Source organism: Phasianus colchicus, chromosome 33 (genome assembly GCF_987193195.1).
Source record: "Phasianus colchicus chromosome 33, bPhaCol1.hap1.1, whole genome shotgun sequence".
NCBI lineage: Eukaryota > Metazoa > Chordata > Aves > Galliformes > Phasianidae > Phasianus > Phasianus colchicus.
Genome location: NC_143468.1, coordinates 742,070 through 756,049, shown reverse-complemented (window position 1 = coordinate 756,049; position 13,980 = coordinate 742,070). Strand labels below are relative to the sequence as shown.

Below are 13,980 nucleotides of genomic sequence, written 5' to 3'. Positions count from 1 at the left end.
CGACCCCATAGACCCCCATGCCCCCACAAGACCCCCAAACCCCCCCATAACTCCCAATGCCCCCCCCACGGCCCCCCCAGCACCCCATAGCCCCCTGTGCCCCCCCACAATCCCCCCCAGCACCCCATAACCCCCCATGCCCCCCCAAGACCCCCAACCCCCCCCACGACCCCCCTGTCTGAAACCCCATGGCCCCCAATGCCCCCCCCCACGCCCCCCAGCCCCCCCCCGCCCCAGACCCTATAACCCCCCATGCCCCCCCATGGGAAGCCCTTGTAGGGCCGCAGCTGCTCCCAGCCACGTCACCCTACAGATAACGGGGGGGGCGGCTTTTAAGGGGGGGGGGGGGGATGGAGCTGTGGGGTGGAGGGGTGTGGGGTGGAGTTGTGGGGCAGAGGGGTCACCCCCCCATCCGACCCCATTTGGGGGTCAGAGGTGCCCCCCCCCCTTTCTGCTGCCCCCCCCCACCCTATAGGGCCGCTGGCAGTTCGGGGTGCTGCGCTGCCCCCACAAAAGACCCCAAAAGAAACACCCCCCCTCCCCCCCACCCCATAACAACAGTGGCCTTGGGGGGTTGATATGGGGCTGGGATAAAGGGGGGGATATAGGGCCGGGGTGGGAACGGCGGGGCTGCTATAGGGCCGGGGCTGCTATAGGGCCGCAGCTGCTGTAGGACACACATAAGGTCAGTGGGGCTGCTGTAGGGCCGGGATGGGAGCTGTGGGGTGGCTATGGGGTCGGGGTGGCTATAGGGCCAGGATAAGATCCATGGGGTGGCTATAGGGCTGGGGCTCCTATAGAGCTCAGATAGGGTCTGTGGGGTGGCTATAGGGCAGGATGGCTATAGAGTCAGCATAGAATCTGTGGGGTGGCTGTAAGGTCGGGGTGGCTATAGGGTCAGGACAGGAGCCGTGGGGCTGCTATAGGGCCGGGATAGGAGCAGTGGGGCTGCTATAGGGTCGCGGCTGCTGTAGGACACACATAAGGTCAGTGGGGCTGCTGTAGGGCCGGGATGGGAGCTGTGGGGTGGCTATGGGGTCAGGGCTCCTATAGGGCCGGGATGGGAGCTGTGGGGTGGCTATAGGGCTGGGGATGCTATAGGGCTGGGATGGGATCCATGGGATGACTATAGGGCTGTGTGTGCTATAGGGCCGTGCTGGCTATAGGGCTGGGACAGGATCCATGGGGTGGCTATAGGGCCACATGTGCTGTAGGGTTGTGTGCTGTAGGGCCATGCCGGCTATAGGGCCGTGTGCGTTATAAGGCTGTGTGTGCTATAGGGCCATGCTGGTTATAGGGCCGGGATAGGATCCATGGGGCGGCTATAGGGCCGCGTGCTGTAGGGCCGCGTGCTGTCGGGCCACGTCGGCTGCAGCGCGGTGCCGGCCGCGTCCCCCTGAGCCGCGCCCGGCCCCCCCTCAGGCCGCGGTTGCGGGGATGCGGGCGGCGCTGCGGGCGGCGCTGCGGGCGCTGCCGGCGCTGCTGGCGGCTCTGAGCGCCGCGGTCTCGGCGCTGTCGGACGCGGAGCTGCGGAGCGTCGCCGAGCGCCTCTACGCCGCCGACCGGAACCGAGCGGCGCCCGCGGAGCTGCGGGTCAACCTGCAGCACCGCATCGACGCCGCCAGCGGGGCCGGCAACGACTACGCGCCGCTGCCGTGAGACGCGCCGCCCCGCGCCGCTCTGCCCGCAGCGCCGCCCCGCATCGCAGCGCCGCCCCGCACCGCTCTGCCCCACAGCACCGCATCGCAGCACCGCAGCACCGCCCCGCTCTGCCCCGCAGCGCCGCCCCGCATCGCAGCACCGCACCGCTCTGCCCGCAGCGCCGCCCCGCATCGCAGCACCGCCCCGCCCCGCCCTGCCACACCGCCCCGCAGCCCCGCCCCGCAGCCCCGCTCCGCCTCTCCCCGCACCGCCCTGCCCCGCCCCGCCGTCCCGCAGCGCTGCCCCGCCCGGCTCCGCCCCGCCCCGCAGCTCCGCCCCGCCGCTCCCCCCCGCCCCGCCCTCCCGTCCCCGCGGCTCCACCCGTGCAGCTCCCAGCCCCGCATCCCCGCCCCGCACCTCCCTCCCCATCACCCCGCCCCACATCTCCCCACCCCTCACCGCACCCCGCATCTCTGCCCCACAACCCCACAACTCCCCGCCCCGCGCCTCCCCACCCCCCGCCCCACATCACCGCACCCCGCCCCACATCTGCCCCCCATCACTGCACCCCACACCTCCACCCCCATCGCTCTGCCCCACCTCTCCACCCCACATCCCCCCACATCCCTGCCCCACACCTCCATCCCCATCTCCGCACCCCACATCCCCGCCCCACACCCCACACCTCCATCCCCATCACTCTGCCCCATATCCCTGCCCCATATCTCCATCCCTATAACCCTGCCCCACATCTCCCCACCCCATCACTGCACCCCACACCTCTGTCCCCATCACTGCACCTCACATCTCTCTGCCCCACACCTCCCCACCCCACACTTCCATCCCCATCACTCCGCCCCACATCCCCACCCCACACCTCCCTCCCCACCTCCCCACCCCACGCCCCACATCCCCATCACTCCACCCCACATCCGTGCCCCACACTCTACACCTCCATCCCTATAACCCTGCCCCACATCTCCCCACCCCACACCTCCATCCCCATCACTCTGCCCCATATCTCCATCCCTATAACCCTGCCCCACATCTCCCCACCCCACACCTCCATCCCCATCACTCTGCCCCATATCTCCATCCCTATAACCCTGCCCCACACCTCGCCACCTCTCATCCCCGCCCCACACCTCCACCCCCGTAACCCTGCCCCACATCTCCCCCCCCCATCACTGCACCCCACACCTCCGTCCCCACATCTCTCCGCCCCACACCTCCCTCCCCCCCCCACGCCCCACATCCCCACCGCTCCGCCCCCACCCCGCCCCACACTGCACCCCTCCGCCCCCCGCAGGCTTTTCGAACACGTGGACGAGGCTCTGCTGCGGCGCTCCCCGTTCGCGGAGCTGCTGGCGCTGCTGGACAACTACGAGGCGCAGTGCGGGGTGGAGGAGGAGCCGACGGCCGAGGAGCAGCGCGAGGAGCAGCGGTTCCTCGACGCCGTGCTCAACACCGACGTGATGGAGGAGCTGCTGCAGAGCGGTGAGGGGCGGGGTGCGGGTGTGGGGTGCGGGTGTGGGGGGGGGTGCGGGATGGGGGGGGAGGACAGAGATGTGGGGCGGAGGGGTGGAAGGATGGGGGGGTGTGGGGCGGAGTTGTGGGGCAGAGGGGTGGGAGGACAGAGGGGTGTGGGATGGAGCTGTTATAGGGATGGAGCTGTGGGGCACAGGGGTGGAAGGATGGAGGGGTGTGGGGTGGAGGTGGGGGCAGAGGGGTGGGAGGACGGAGCTGTGGGGTGGAGGGGTGGAGGGATGGAGGGGTGTGGGGCAGTGGGGTGGAAGGATGGGGGGTGGGGTGGAAGGGTGTGGGGTGGAGATGTGGGGCAGAGGGGTGGTAGGATCCACGGTGCTGTGGGGCAGCGCTGTGGGGCAGCGCTGTGGGATGGAGGTGTAGAGCAGCGCTGTGGGGCAGCGCTGTGGGATAGCATTGTGGGGCAGTGCTATGGGGCGGCGCTGTGGGGCAGCGCCGTGGGGCAGCGCCGTGGGTCTGCCCCGCTGCAGGGCTGTGGGGCTCCCGCTCGGCGCTGCGCGCAGCCCTGCAGCAGCTCTGGTTCGGCCGCTACTCGCGATCCGGGGGAGCCGCCTTGGATTCGTCTGGGTTCGAGCACGTCTTCGTCGGTACGGGGTCACCGGGGGTCACCAGGGGTCACCGGGGGTCACGAGGGGTCACGGGGGTGCATGGGGTCACATGAGGACATGTGGGGGGGGTATGGGGAGAGCTGGGGTCATCTGAGTGCATGTGGGGTCTCGGGGGGTCATGAGGGGTCACAGGGGTCACAGGGGTCGTGTGGGGTCACGGGGGGTCATGGGGTCACGGAGGGTGTGGTGTCACATGAGGACATATGGGGAGGATATGGGGAGATATGGGGACAAATGAGGTCATGTGGGGTCATGGGGGTCATGAGGAGTCATGAGGGGTCACATGGGGTCACAAGGGGTCATGTGGGGTCTCATAGGGTCTTGGGGGGGCACATGGGGTAAGAGGGGTCATGGGGGTCACAAGGGGTCATGAAGGGTCACGACAGGTCATGGGGGGGTGTGGTGTCACATGGGGAGGATATGGGGAGATATGGGGTAAATGAGGTCATGAGGTCACGTGGGGTCATGTGGGGTCACATGCAGTCTCAGGTGGTCACGTGGGGTCACATGAGGTCACGAGGTGTCATGAGGGGTCACAGGGGGTCACGGGAATCGGGGGGGCACATGGGGTCAAGTGGGGTCACGTTGGGTCACATAGGAGCACATGGGGTCACATGGGGTCACATGGGGTCACAAGGGATTTATGGGGACATGGGGGCTTATGGGGACACCTGGGGACATTTGGGGACATACGGGGATGAGGGGACATGGGGGGGTTTAGTGGGGGACATGGGGGGGCACGGGGATGTATGGGGACACATGGGGATGTGGGGGGACATGGGGATGTATGGGGAGACATAGGGGGCTGTATGGGGACACAGGGGGACATGGGGACACATGGGGACATATGGGGGGACATGGGGATGTATGGGGACATATGGGGACAGATGGGGGGCACAGGGACACATGGGGACATGAGAACATCTGGGGACATATGGGGGAACATGGGGGTGTATGGGACCGTATGGGGGACATGGGGACGTGTGGGGACAGATATGGATATAAGGGGGGACATGGAGATGTATGGGGACATGGGGGGACAACTGGGGGCCATAGGGACACATGGGGACGTGTGGGGACACATGGGGACATACGGGGGAACATGGGGATGTGTGGGGACGTAGGGACACGTGGGGACACGTGGGGAGAGACGGGGATATAAGGGGGGGCATGGGGGTGTATGGGGACAACTGGGGACAACTGGGGGCCATAGGGACACGTGGGGACGTGTGGGGACACATGGGGGCACATGGGGGAACACAGGGACGTGTGGGGACATTTGAGGGACCTGGGGACACGCAGGGATGGAGGGGGAGACGTGGGGGCGTATGGGGACGGATGGGGGATGCGGTGACACGCGGTGACACGCGGTGACACACAATGACATGTGATGACACGCGATGACACGCGTGTGCTGCCGCGCGGCCCCGCAGGTGAGATCAAGAACGGCCGCGTGTCGGGCTGCCACTCGTGGGTGCAGCTGCAGCAGCTGGAGCGCAGCGGGCGCCTGAATTACCTGAGCTACAGCTACGACGGGCCGGTGAGCGTGCGGCGGGGGCTGCGCGGGGGGGTCACTGCGGTGTGTGGTTGTGTCGTTGTGTGGTTGTGTCATTGTGTCACTGTTGTGTGGTTGTGTCATTGTGTCACTGCGGTGTGTGGTTGTGTCGTTGTGTGGTTGCGTCGTTGTGTCACTGTTGTGTGGTTGTGTCACTGTGTCACTGCGGTGTGTGGTTGTGTTGTTGTGTGGTTGTGTCATTGTGTCACTGTTGTGTGGTTGTGTCATTGTGTCACTGCGGTGTGTGGTTGTGTTGTTGTGTGGTTGCGTCGTTGTGTCACTGTTGTGTGGTTGTGTCACTGTGTCACTGCGGTGTGTGGTTGTGTTGTTGTGTGGTTGTGTCGTTGTGTCACTGTCATGTTGTGTGGTTGTGTCACTGTGTCACTGCGGTGTGTGGTTGTGTCATTGTGTGGTTGTGTCATTGTGTCACTGCGGTGTGTGGTTGTGTCGTTGTGTGGTTGCATCGTTGTGTCACTGTCATGTTGTGTGGTTGTGTCACTGTGTCACTGCAATGTGTGGTTGTGTCGTTGTGTGGTTGTGTCGTTGTGTCATTGTGTCACTGCGGTGTGTGGTTGTGTCATTGTGTGGTTGTGTCACTGTCATGTTGTGTGGTTGTGTCATTGTCACTGCGATGTGTGGTTGTGTCATTGTGTCACTGCGATGTGTGGTTGTGTTGTTGTGTGGTTGTGTCACTGTGATGGTGTGTGGTTGTGTGGTTGTGTGACTGCGATGGTGTGTGGTTGTGTTGTTGTGTGGTTGTGTGGTGTGGTTGTGTCACTGCGATGTTGTGTGGTTGTGTGGTGTGGTTGTGTCATTGTGTGGTTGTGTCACTGCAATGTTGTGTGGCTGCGTCACTATGATGTGTGGTTGTGTCATTGTGTCACTGCGATGCTGTGTGGTTGTGTCGTTGTGATGTGTTGTGTTGTTGTGTGGTTGTGTCACTGCAATGTTGTATGGTTGTGTCATTGTGTCACTGCGATGTTGTGTGGTTGTGTCATTGTAACGTGTTGTGTTGTTGTGTGGTTGTGTCACTGTGATGTGTGGTTGTATTGTTGTGTTGCGTAGTTGTGTCACTGTGGTTTTTGGTTGTCTGGTTGTGTCATGTTGTTGTGTGGTTGTGTCACGGTGTTGTCATTGTGTGGTTGTGTCACTGCAATGTGTGGTTGTGTGGTTGTTGTGTTGTGTGATTGTGTCACTGCAATGTTGTGTGGTTGTGTCACTGTGATGCTGTGTGGTTGTGTTGTTGTGTGATTGTGTCATGGTGTGGTTCTGTGGTTGCGTTGTTGTGTCACTGTGTGGTTGTGTTGTGTTGTTGAGTGGTTGTGTCACTGTGATGTTGTGTGGTTGTGTTGTTGTGTTGTCTGGTTGTGCCACCTTATTATTGTATCATTGTGTGGTTGTGCTGTTGTGTTGTTGGGAGGCTCTGTTGTTGTGTCACCGTGTTGTTGCGTCACCGTGTTGTGTTGTTGTATCCCTGTGTCGCTTTGTTGTTGTGTTGCTGTGTCACTCTGTTGTTGTGTCGTTGTGTCCCCGTGTCTCTTTGTCACCGTTGTTTTGTCACTCTGTCGTTGTCTCGCTGTCGCTCTGTTGTGTCGCTGTGTTGCTGTGTTGTTGTGTCACTCTTGTTGTGTCACTCTGTGTGTCCCTGTGTTGTGTCATTGTGTTGCTGTGTCACTCTGTTGTGTTACTGCATCATTGTGTCGTTGTGTCGCTGTGCCGTTTTGTTGTGTCCCTGTGTGACTCTGTTGCTGTCGTTGTGTCGCTGTGTTGTGTCATTGTATCACTGTTGTGTCCCTGTGTCTCTGTTGTGTCGTTGTGTCCCTGTGTCTCTGTTGTGTCGTCGTGTTGTCGTGTCGCTGTGTCACTCTGTTGTTGTGTCATTGTGTCCCTGTGTCTCTGTTGTGTTGTTGTGTCGCTGTCACCCTGTGGTTGTGTCGTTGTGTGGTTGTGTGGTTGTGTGGTTGTGTAGTTGTGTGGTTGTGTGGTTGTGTAGTTGTGTGGTTGTGTGGTTGTGTGGTTGTGTAGTTGTGTGGTTGTGTGGTTGTGTAGTTGTGTGGTTGTGTGGTTATGTGGTTGTGTGGTTCTGTGGTTGTGTAGTTGTGTAGTTGTGTTGTTGTGTCGTTGTGTGGTTATGTGGTTGTGTAGTTGTGTGGTTGTGTAGTTGTGTGGTTGTGTGGTTATGTGGTTGTGTGGTTGTGTGGTTGTGTAGTTGTGTGGTTGTGTAGTTGTGTGGTTGTGTGGTTGTGTGGTTGTGTCGTTGTGTGGTTGTGTGGTTGTGTGGTTGTGTAGTTGTGTGGTTGTGTGGTTGTGTGGTTGTGTAGTTGTGTAGTTGTGTAGTTGTGTTGTTGTGTCGTTGTGTGGTTATGTGGTTGTGTAGTTGTGTGGTTGTGTAGTTGTGTGGTTGTGTGGTTATGTGGTTGTGTGGTTGTGTGGTTGTGTGGTTGTGTGGTTGTGTGGTTGTGTAGTTGTGTGGTTGTGTCGTTGTGTGGTTGTGTCGTTGTGTGGTTGTGTGGTTGTGTGGTTGTGTCGTTGTGTGGTTGTGTGGTTGTGTCGTTGTGTGGTTGTGTCGTTGTGTGGTTGTGTAGTTGTGTGGTTGTGTGGTTGTGTCGTTGTGTGGTTGTGTAGTTGTGTGGTTGTGTAGTTGTGTGGTTGTGTAGTTGTGTAGTTGTGTAGTTGTGTGGTTGTGTCGTTGTGTGGTTGTGTGGTTGTGTGGTTGTGTAGTTGTGTCGTTGTGTGGTTGTGTAGTTGTGTGGTTGTGTGGTTGTGTGGTTGTGTAGTTGTGTGGTTGTGTGGTTGTGTAGTTGTGTAGTTGTGTGGTTGTGTGGTTGTGTCCCTGTGCTCTTTGTCCCCACCATCCCCGCCCCCTCAGCTCCGCCCGCCCCTCCTCTTGTGCCCCCTTGTCCCCATGTCCCCACTTGTCCCCACCCACCCCCACTCCCCCGCGTCCCCCCAGACCCCCCCACATCCCCTCTATGCCCCCCGTAGCCCCACGCCCCCCTGAATGCCCCCCAATGACGCTCCCATATCCCCCCACCCCGCCCCATGCTCCCCTATGTCCCCCCCACGCCCCCCCCAGTGGCTGCACTTCCTGGATGTGCTGGCGACCCCCAGTGACCCCCATCCCCCCCCCATGACCCTCCCGATGCCCCCCCACGCCCCTCCCACCCCCCCATGACCCCCCCCACTCCCTAGACCCCCTCCCCCACGACCCCCCCCATCCCCCATGACCCCCAGTGACCCCCCATCCCCCCCCATGCTCCCCTAAGTCCCCCCCACGCCCCCCCCACCCCCCTCATGCCCCCCCACTCCCCCCCCACGACCCCCACACCCCCCGCATGACCCCCCCATGACCCCCCCGTCTCCCCCCCCACGCCCCCCCCCCGCCCCCCCCCCATTCCCCCCATGACGCCCCGCCCCCCGGCCCGCAGTGGCGGCGCTTCCCCGACGTGCTGGCGCTGCAGTTCCGCTGGGCGGGGCGCCTGAAGCCGCTGGGCTCCACGTTCCTGGGCTCCAGCCCCGCCTTCGACATGGCGCTCTACACCCTGTGTCACGTGACGCGGCCCGGCGCGCTGTGAGTGGGCGGGGGGGGGCATGGGGACACGTGGGGACATAGGGGGACATGTGGGAACTTATGGGATCACATGGGGACATGTGGGGACTCATGGGGACATATGGGGACATGTGGGGACATATGGGGACATGTGGGGACATGGGGATGTATGGGGACATGGGGACATAGGGGCATCGTGGGACTCGTGGGGACACGTGGGGACACATGGGGACATAAGGGGACATGTGGGGACATCTGGGGACATGTGGGGACACATGGGATCACATGGGGACACGTGGGGATGCATGGGAACATCTGCAGACTTGGGGTCATGGGGACACGGGGACACGTGGGGACATGGGGGTGGGGGGGAAGAACACGGGTGGGGAAGCGTGGGGACACAGCGACGGGGTGGGACATCTGGGGACGTGTGGGGATGTGGGGACACGTGGGGACACGTGGGGATGTATGGGGACACAAGGGGACATAAGGGGTCATATGGGGACACGGGGTCATGGGGACATGAGGACATATGGGGACATGGGGACATGAGGATGTGGGGACATATGGGGACATGGGGACGTCTGCAGACTTGGGGACATCTGGGGACATCAGGGGAAACATGCAAACATATGGGGACACGTGGGGCCATGTGGGGACACATGGGGACATATGGGAACTTATGGGAACACATGGGGACACATGGGGATATATGGGGGGACCCCGTATGTCCATATGGGGTCATGGGGACATAATGGGACTCATGGGGACACGCGGGGACACATGGGGACATAAGGGGATATATGGGAACTTATGGGATCACATGGGGACATCTGGGGACATGTGGGGACACGGGGGACATGGGGATGTATGGGGACATGGGGACATAAGGGGATATATGGGAACTTATGGGGAAACATGGCGACATATGGGGACACATGGGGTCATGGGGACATCAGGGGACATATGGGGACACAGGGACATGAGGATGTGGGGACATCTGGGGACATGGGGACGTCTGCAGACTTGGGGACATCAGGGGACACGTGGACACATGGGGACACATGGGGATATATGGGAACTTATGGGATCACATGGGGACACGTGGGGACATATGGGGACGTCTGCAGACTTGGGGACACGTGGGGACATGGGGGTGGGGGGGACACTGGGGTGGGATGGAAGCATGGGGACACAGCGATGGGGGGGGACATCTGGGGACATGTGGGGACACGTGGGGACCTATGGGGACACAAGGGGACACAAGGGGTCATATGGGGACACATGGGGTCATGGGGACATGAGGACATATGGGGACATGGGGACATGAGGATGTGGGGACATATGGGGACATGGGGACGTCTGCAGACTTGGGGACATCAGGGGACACGTGTGGACATATGGGGACATGTGGGGACACATGGGGGCACAGAGGGACCCCAAAGACCCCATAGGGACACAAGGGGACACATGGGGATATATGGGGTCATGGGGACATGAGGATGTGGGACATGTGGGGACATGGGGACATCTGCAGACTTGGGGACGTCTGGGGACATCAGGGGACACGTGGACTTATGGGGACACGTGGGGCCATGTGGGGACATACAGGGACATATGGGGCACATGGGGACACGTGGGGGCACAGAGGGACCCCAAAGGCCCCATAGAAACACATGGGGACACGTGGGGACTTATGGGATCACGTGTGACACGTGTGACACGTGTGATGTGGTGTCACACGCTGTGGACACGTGGCGCCGTGCGCTGCTGTGTTGCACCGTGTCACTGCTGCACGCCGCTGCACTGCTGCCTCGTGTTGCACGCCGTGTTGCACGCCGTGTTGCACGCCATGTTGCACACTGTTGCACACCATCGCATGCTGTGTTGCACACCATGTTGCACGCTGTTGCACACCATCGCACGCTGTTGCACGCCACTGCACACCCTTGCACTGTCACACGCTGTTGCACGGTGTTGCACTGTGTCGCACACTTTCACACACCCTTGCACACTTTTGCACACCCTTGCACGCCGTTGCACACCCTTGCACGCCTCCCCCAGCTGCAACGTGACGCTGGCCGGCCACGCAGCGGCGGTGCAGACCCACAGCTGGGCCGGAGCTGGGCAGCAGTTCATCGCCTCCGCCTACCCTGTCAGCCCCTGAGCCCCACGGATCCGCTGCCCCACGGATACAGCGCCCCATAGATCTGCTGCCCCATAGATCTGCTGCCCCATAGATACAGCGCCCCATAGATCTGCTGCCCCATAGATCTGCTGCCCCATAGATACAGTGCCCCATAGATACAGCGCCCCATAGATCTGCTGCCCCATAGATACAGTGCCCCATAGATACAGCGCCCCATAGATCTGCTGCCCCATAGATACAGCGCCCCATAGATACAGCGCCCCATAGATACAGTGCCCCATAGATACAGCGCCCCATAGATCTGCTGCCCCATAGATACAGTGCCCCATAGATACAGCGCCCCATAGATCTGCTGCCCCATAGATACAGCGCCCCATAGATCTGCTGCCCCATAGATACAGCGCCCCATAGATACAGTGCCCCATAGATACAGCGCCCCATAGATCTGCTGCCCCATAGATACAGCGCCCCATAGATCTGCTGCCCCATAGATACAGCGCCCCATAGATACAGCGCCCCATAGATCTGCTGCCCCATAGATACAGCGCCCCATAGATACAGTGCCCCATAGATACAGCGCCCCATAGATCTGCTGCCCCATAGATACAGCGCCCCATAGATCTGCTGCCCCATAGATACAGTGCCCCATAGATACAGCGCCCCATAGATCTGCTGCCCCATAGATACAGCGCCCCATAGATACAGTGCCCCATAGATACAGCGCCCCATAGATCTGCTGCCCCATAGATACAGCGCCCCATAGATCTGCTGCCCCATAGATACAGCGCCCCATAGATACAGTGCCCCATAGATACAGCGCCCCATAGATCTGCTGCCCCATAGATACAGCGCCCCATAGATCTGCTGCCCCATAGATACAGTGCCCCATAGATACAGCGCCCCATAGATCTGCTGCCCCATAGATACAGCGCCCTATAGATACAGCGCCCCATAGATCTGCTGCCCCATAGATACAGCGCCCTATAGATACAGCACCCCATAGATCCGCTACCGCATAGATCTGCTGCCCCATAGATACAACACCTCATAAATCTGCTGCCCCATAGATCTACTGCCCAATAAATGTACTGCCCTATGGATGTATTGCCCCATAGATCCACTGCCCCACAGATCCACTGCCCCATAGATCCAGTGCTCTATAGATCCACAGCCCCATAGATCCCCTGCCCCATAGATACAGCACCCCATAGATGTACTGCCCTATAGATATACCCCCCAATAAATGTTCTGCCCTATGGATGTGCTGCCCCATCGATCCGGCGCCCTATGGATGCACTGCCCCATAGATGTACCGTCCTTAGCGTGTCCTGTCACACACACACGTGTCCTTAGCGTGTCCTCCTTACACACACCTGTTCTTAGCATGTCCCTGTCACACATGCGTGTCCTTAGCGTGTCCGTTTGCCCTCACACGTCCTTAGCATGTCCGTGTGGCTGCACACGTCTTTAGAGTGCTTGCAGGGCAGCACATGTGCCCTTGGAGTGTTCTTAGCATGTCCATGTTGCTGAACACACGTCCCTAGCGTGTTCATGCAGCTACACAGCTGTTCTTACTGCGTTTGTTTTTGCTACATGTATGTGCTTAGCATGACTACGTGGTCACACATGTGGCCTCAGTGTGTCCATACTGCCACGTGTGTCTCTAGCATGACCGTGTGGCTGCACACACATGTGCTTACTGTGTCCACGCTCCTGCACATGTGTCCTTAGCATGTCCTCACTCCTTCACACGTGTCCCTAACGTGTCCACATTCCTGCACGCGTGTGCTTAGCATGTCTGTGTGGTCCCACATGTGGCCTCACTGTGTCCATACTGCCATACGCGTCCTTGCCGTGTTCACATTCCCCCACACACGTGTCCTTAGCATGTCCGTGCTCCTGCACACACGTGTCCTTGCCGTGTCCGTGTGGCCGCTCACGCATCCCCACACCCCCCACATCCCCCATAGCTGTGCCCCACCCCGCACCACAACGGCTGCTCACCCCACACATGGCACCAGGCCCCATAAGTGGCGCCAGCCCCACAGATCACAACAGACCCCATAGATGCCAGCAGGCCCCACAGATCCCAGCAGGCCCTATAAGTTACACCCAGCCCCATAGATGACACCAGGCCCCACAAGTTCTGCCCAGCCCCACAGATCACAGCAGACCCCATAGATCACAGCAGGCCCAATAAGTTCTGCCCAGCCCCACAGATGCCATCAGGCCCCATAGATCCCAGCAGGCCCCACAGATGCCATCAGGCCCCATAAGTTACACCCAGCCCCACAGATGCCATCAGGCCCCATAGATCCCAGCAGGCCCCACAGATGCCAGCAGGCCCCATAAGTTACACCCAGCCCCATAGATGCCATCAGGCCCCACAAGTTCTGCCCAGCCCCATAGATCACAACAGGCCCCATAGATGACAGCAGGCCCAATAAGTTCTGCTCAGCCCCACAGATCTCAGCATGCCCCATAGATCACAGCAGGCCCTATAAGTTCTGCCCAGCCCCACAGGTGACAGCAGGCCCCATAGATACCAGCAGGCCCCGTAAATGACAGCAGGCCCCATAAGTTACACCCAGCCCCATAGATGACACCAGGCCCCACAAGTTCTGCCCAGCCCCACAGATCACAACAGACCCCATAGATCACAGCAGGCCCAATAAGTTCCGCTCAGCCCCACAGGTGACAGCAGGCCCCATAGATCACAGCAGGCCCCATAAGTTGCCCCCAGCCCCACGGATCCCAGCAGGCCCCATAAATGCCAGCAGGCCCCACAAGCCGCCCCAGCCCCACAGACCCGCCGGCCCCACGGCCGCCCCGCCCCGCCCCACGCGGCCGCCCCACTGCAGGCTGCGGGCCGGAAGCGGCGCCGCGCTGTGGGGCGCAGCTCCGGGGCCGAGGGGGGGCGCGGCGGGAGGAC

At 60.8% G+C, this 13,980-nt stretch overlaps 1 protein-coding gene across 1 annotated transcript; it reads left to right on the top strand.

Moving 5' to 3' along the window:
- Positions 1 to 1,437: 1,437 nt before the first annotated feature.
- Positions 1,438 to 13,887, top strand: LOC116240091 (uridylate-specific endoribonuclease A-like). Its single transcript, XM_031610394.2, has 6 exons — positions 1,438 to 1,655; positions 2,951 to 3,138; positions 3,657 to 3,773; positions 5,228 to 5,334; positions 8,778 to 8,920; positions 10,964 to 13,887. Exons 1-6 carry the CDS (start codon positions 1,438 to 1,440, stop codon positions 11,064 to 11,066), a joined length of 876 nt encoding a protein of 291 aa, XP_031466254.2. The 3' UTR covers positions 11,067 to 13,887.
- Positions 13,888 to 13,980: the final 93 nt, after the last annotated feature.

What these genes read in the sequence shown, in the direction of transcription:
- LOC116240091 (XM_031610394.2), top strand. Translation starts at nt 1,438, where the DNA reads ATGCGGGCGGCGCTGCGGGCGGCGCTGCGGGCGCTGCCGGCGCTGCTG. An exon ending in GCTACAGCTACGACGGGCCG is followed by an intron (nt 5,335 to 8,777) that starts GTGAGCGTGCGG and finishes CCCGGCCCGCAG; the next exon opens with TGGCGGCGCTTCCCCGACGT. An exon ending in GTGACGCGGCCCGGCGCGCT is followed by an intron (nt 8,921 to 10,963) that starts GTGAGTGGGCGG and finishes CGCCTCCCCCAG; the next exon opens with CTGCAACGTGACGCTGGCCG.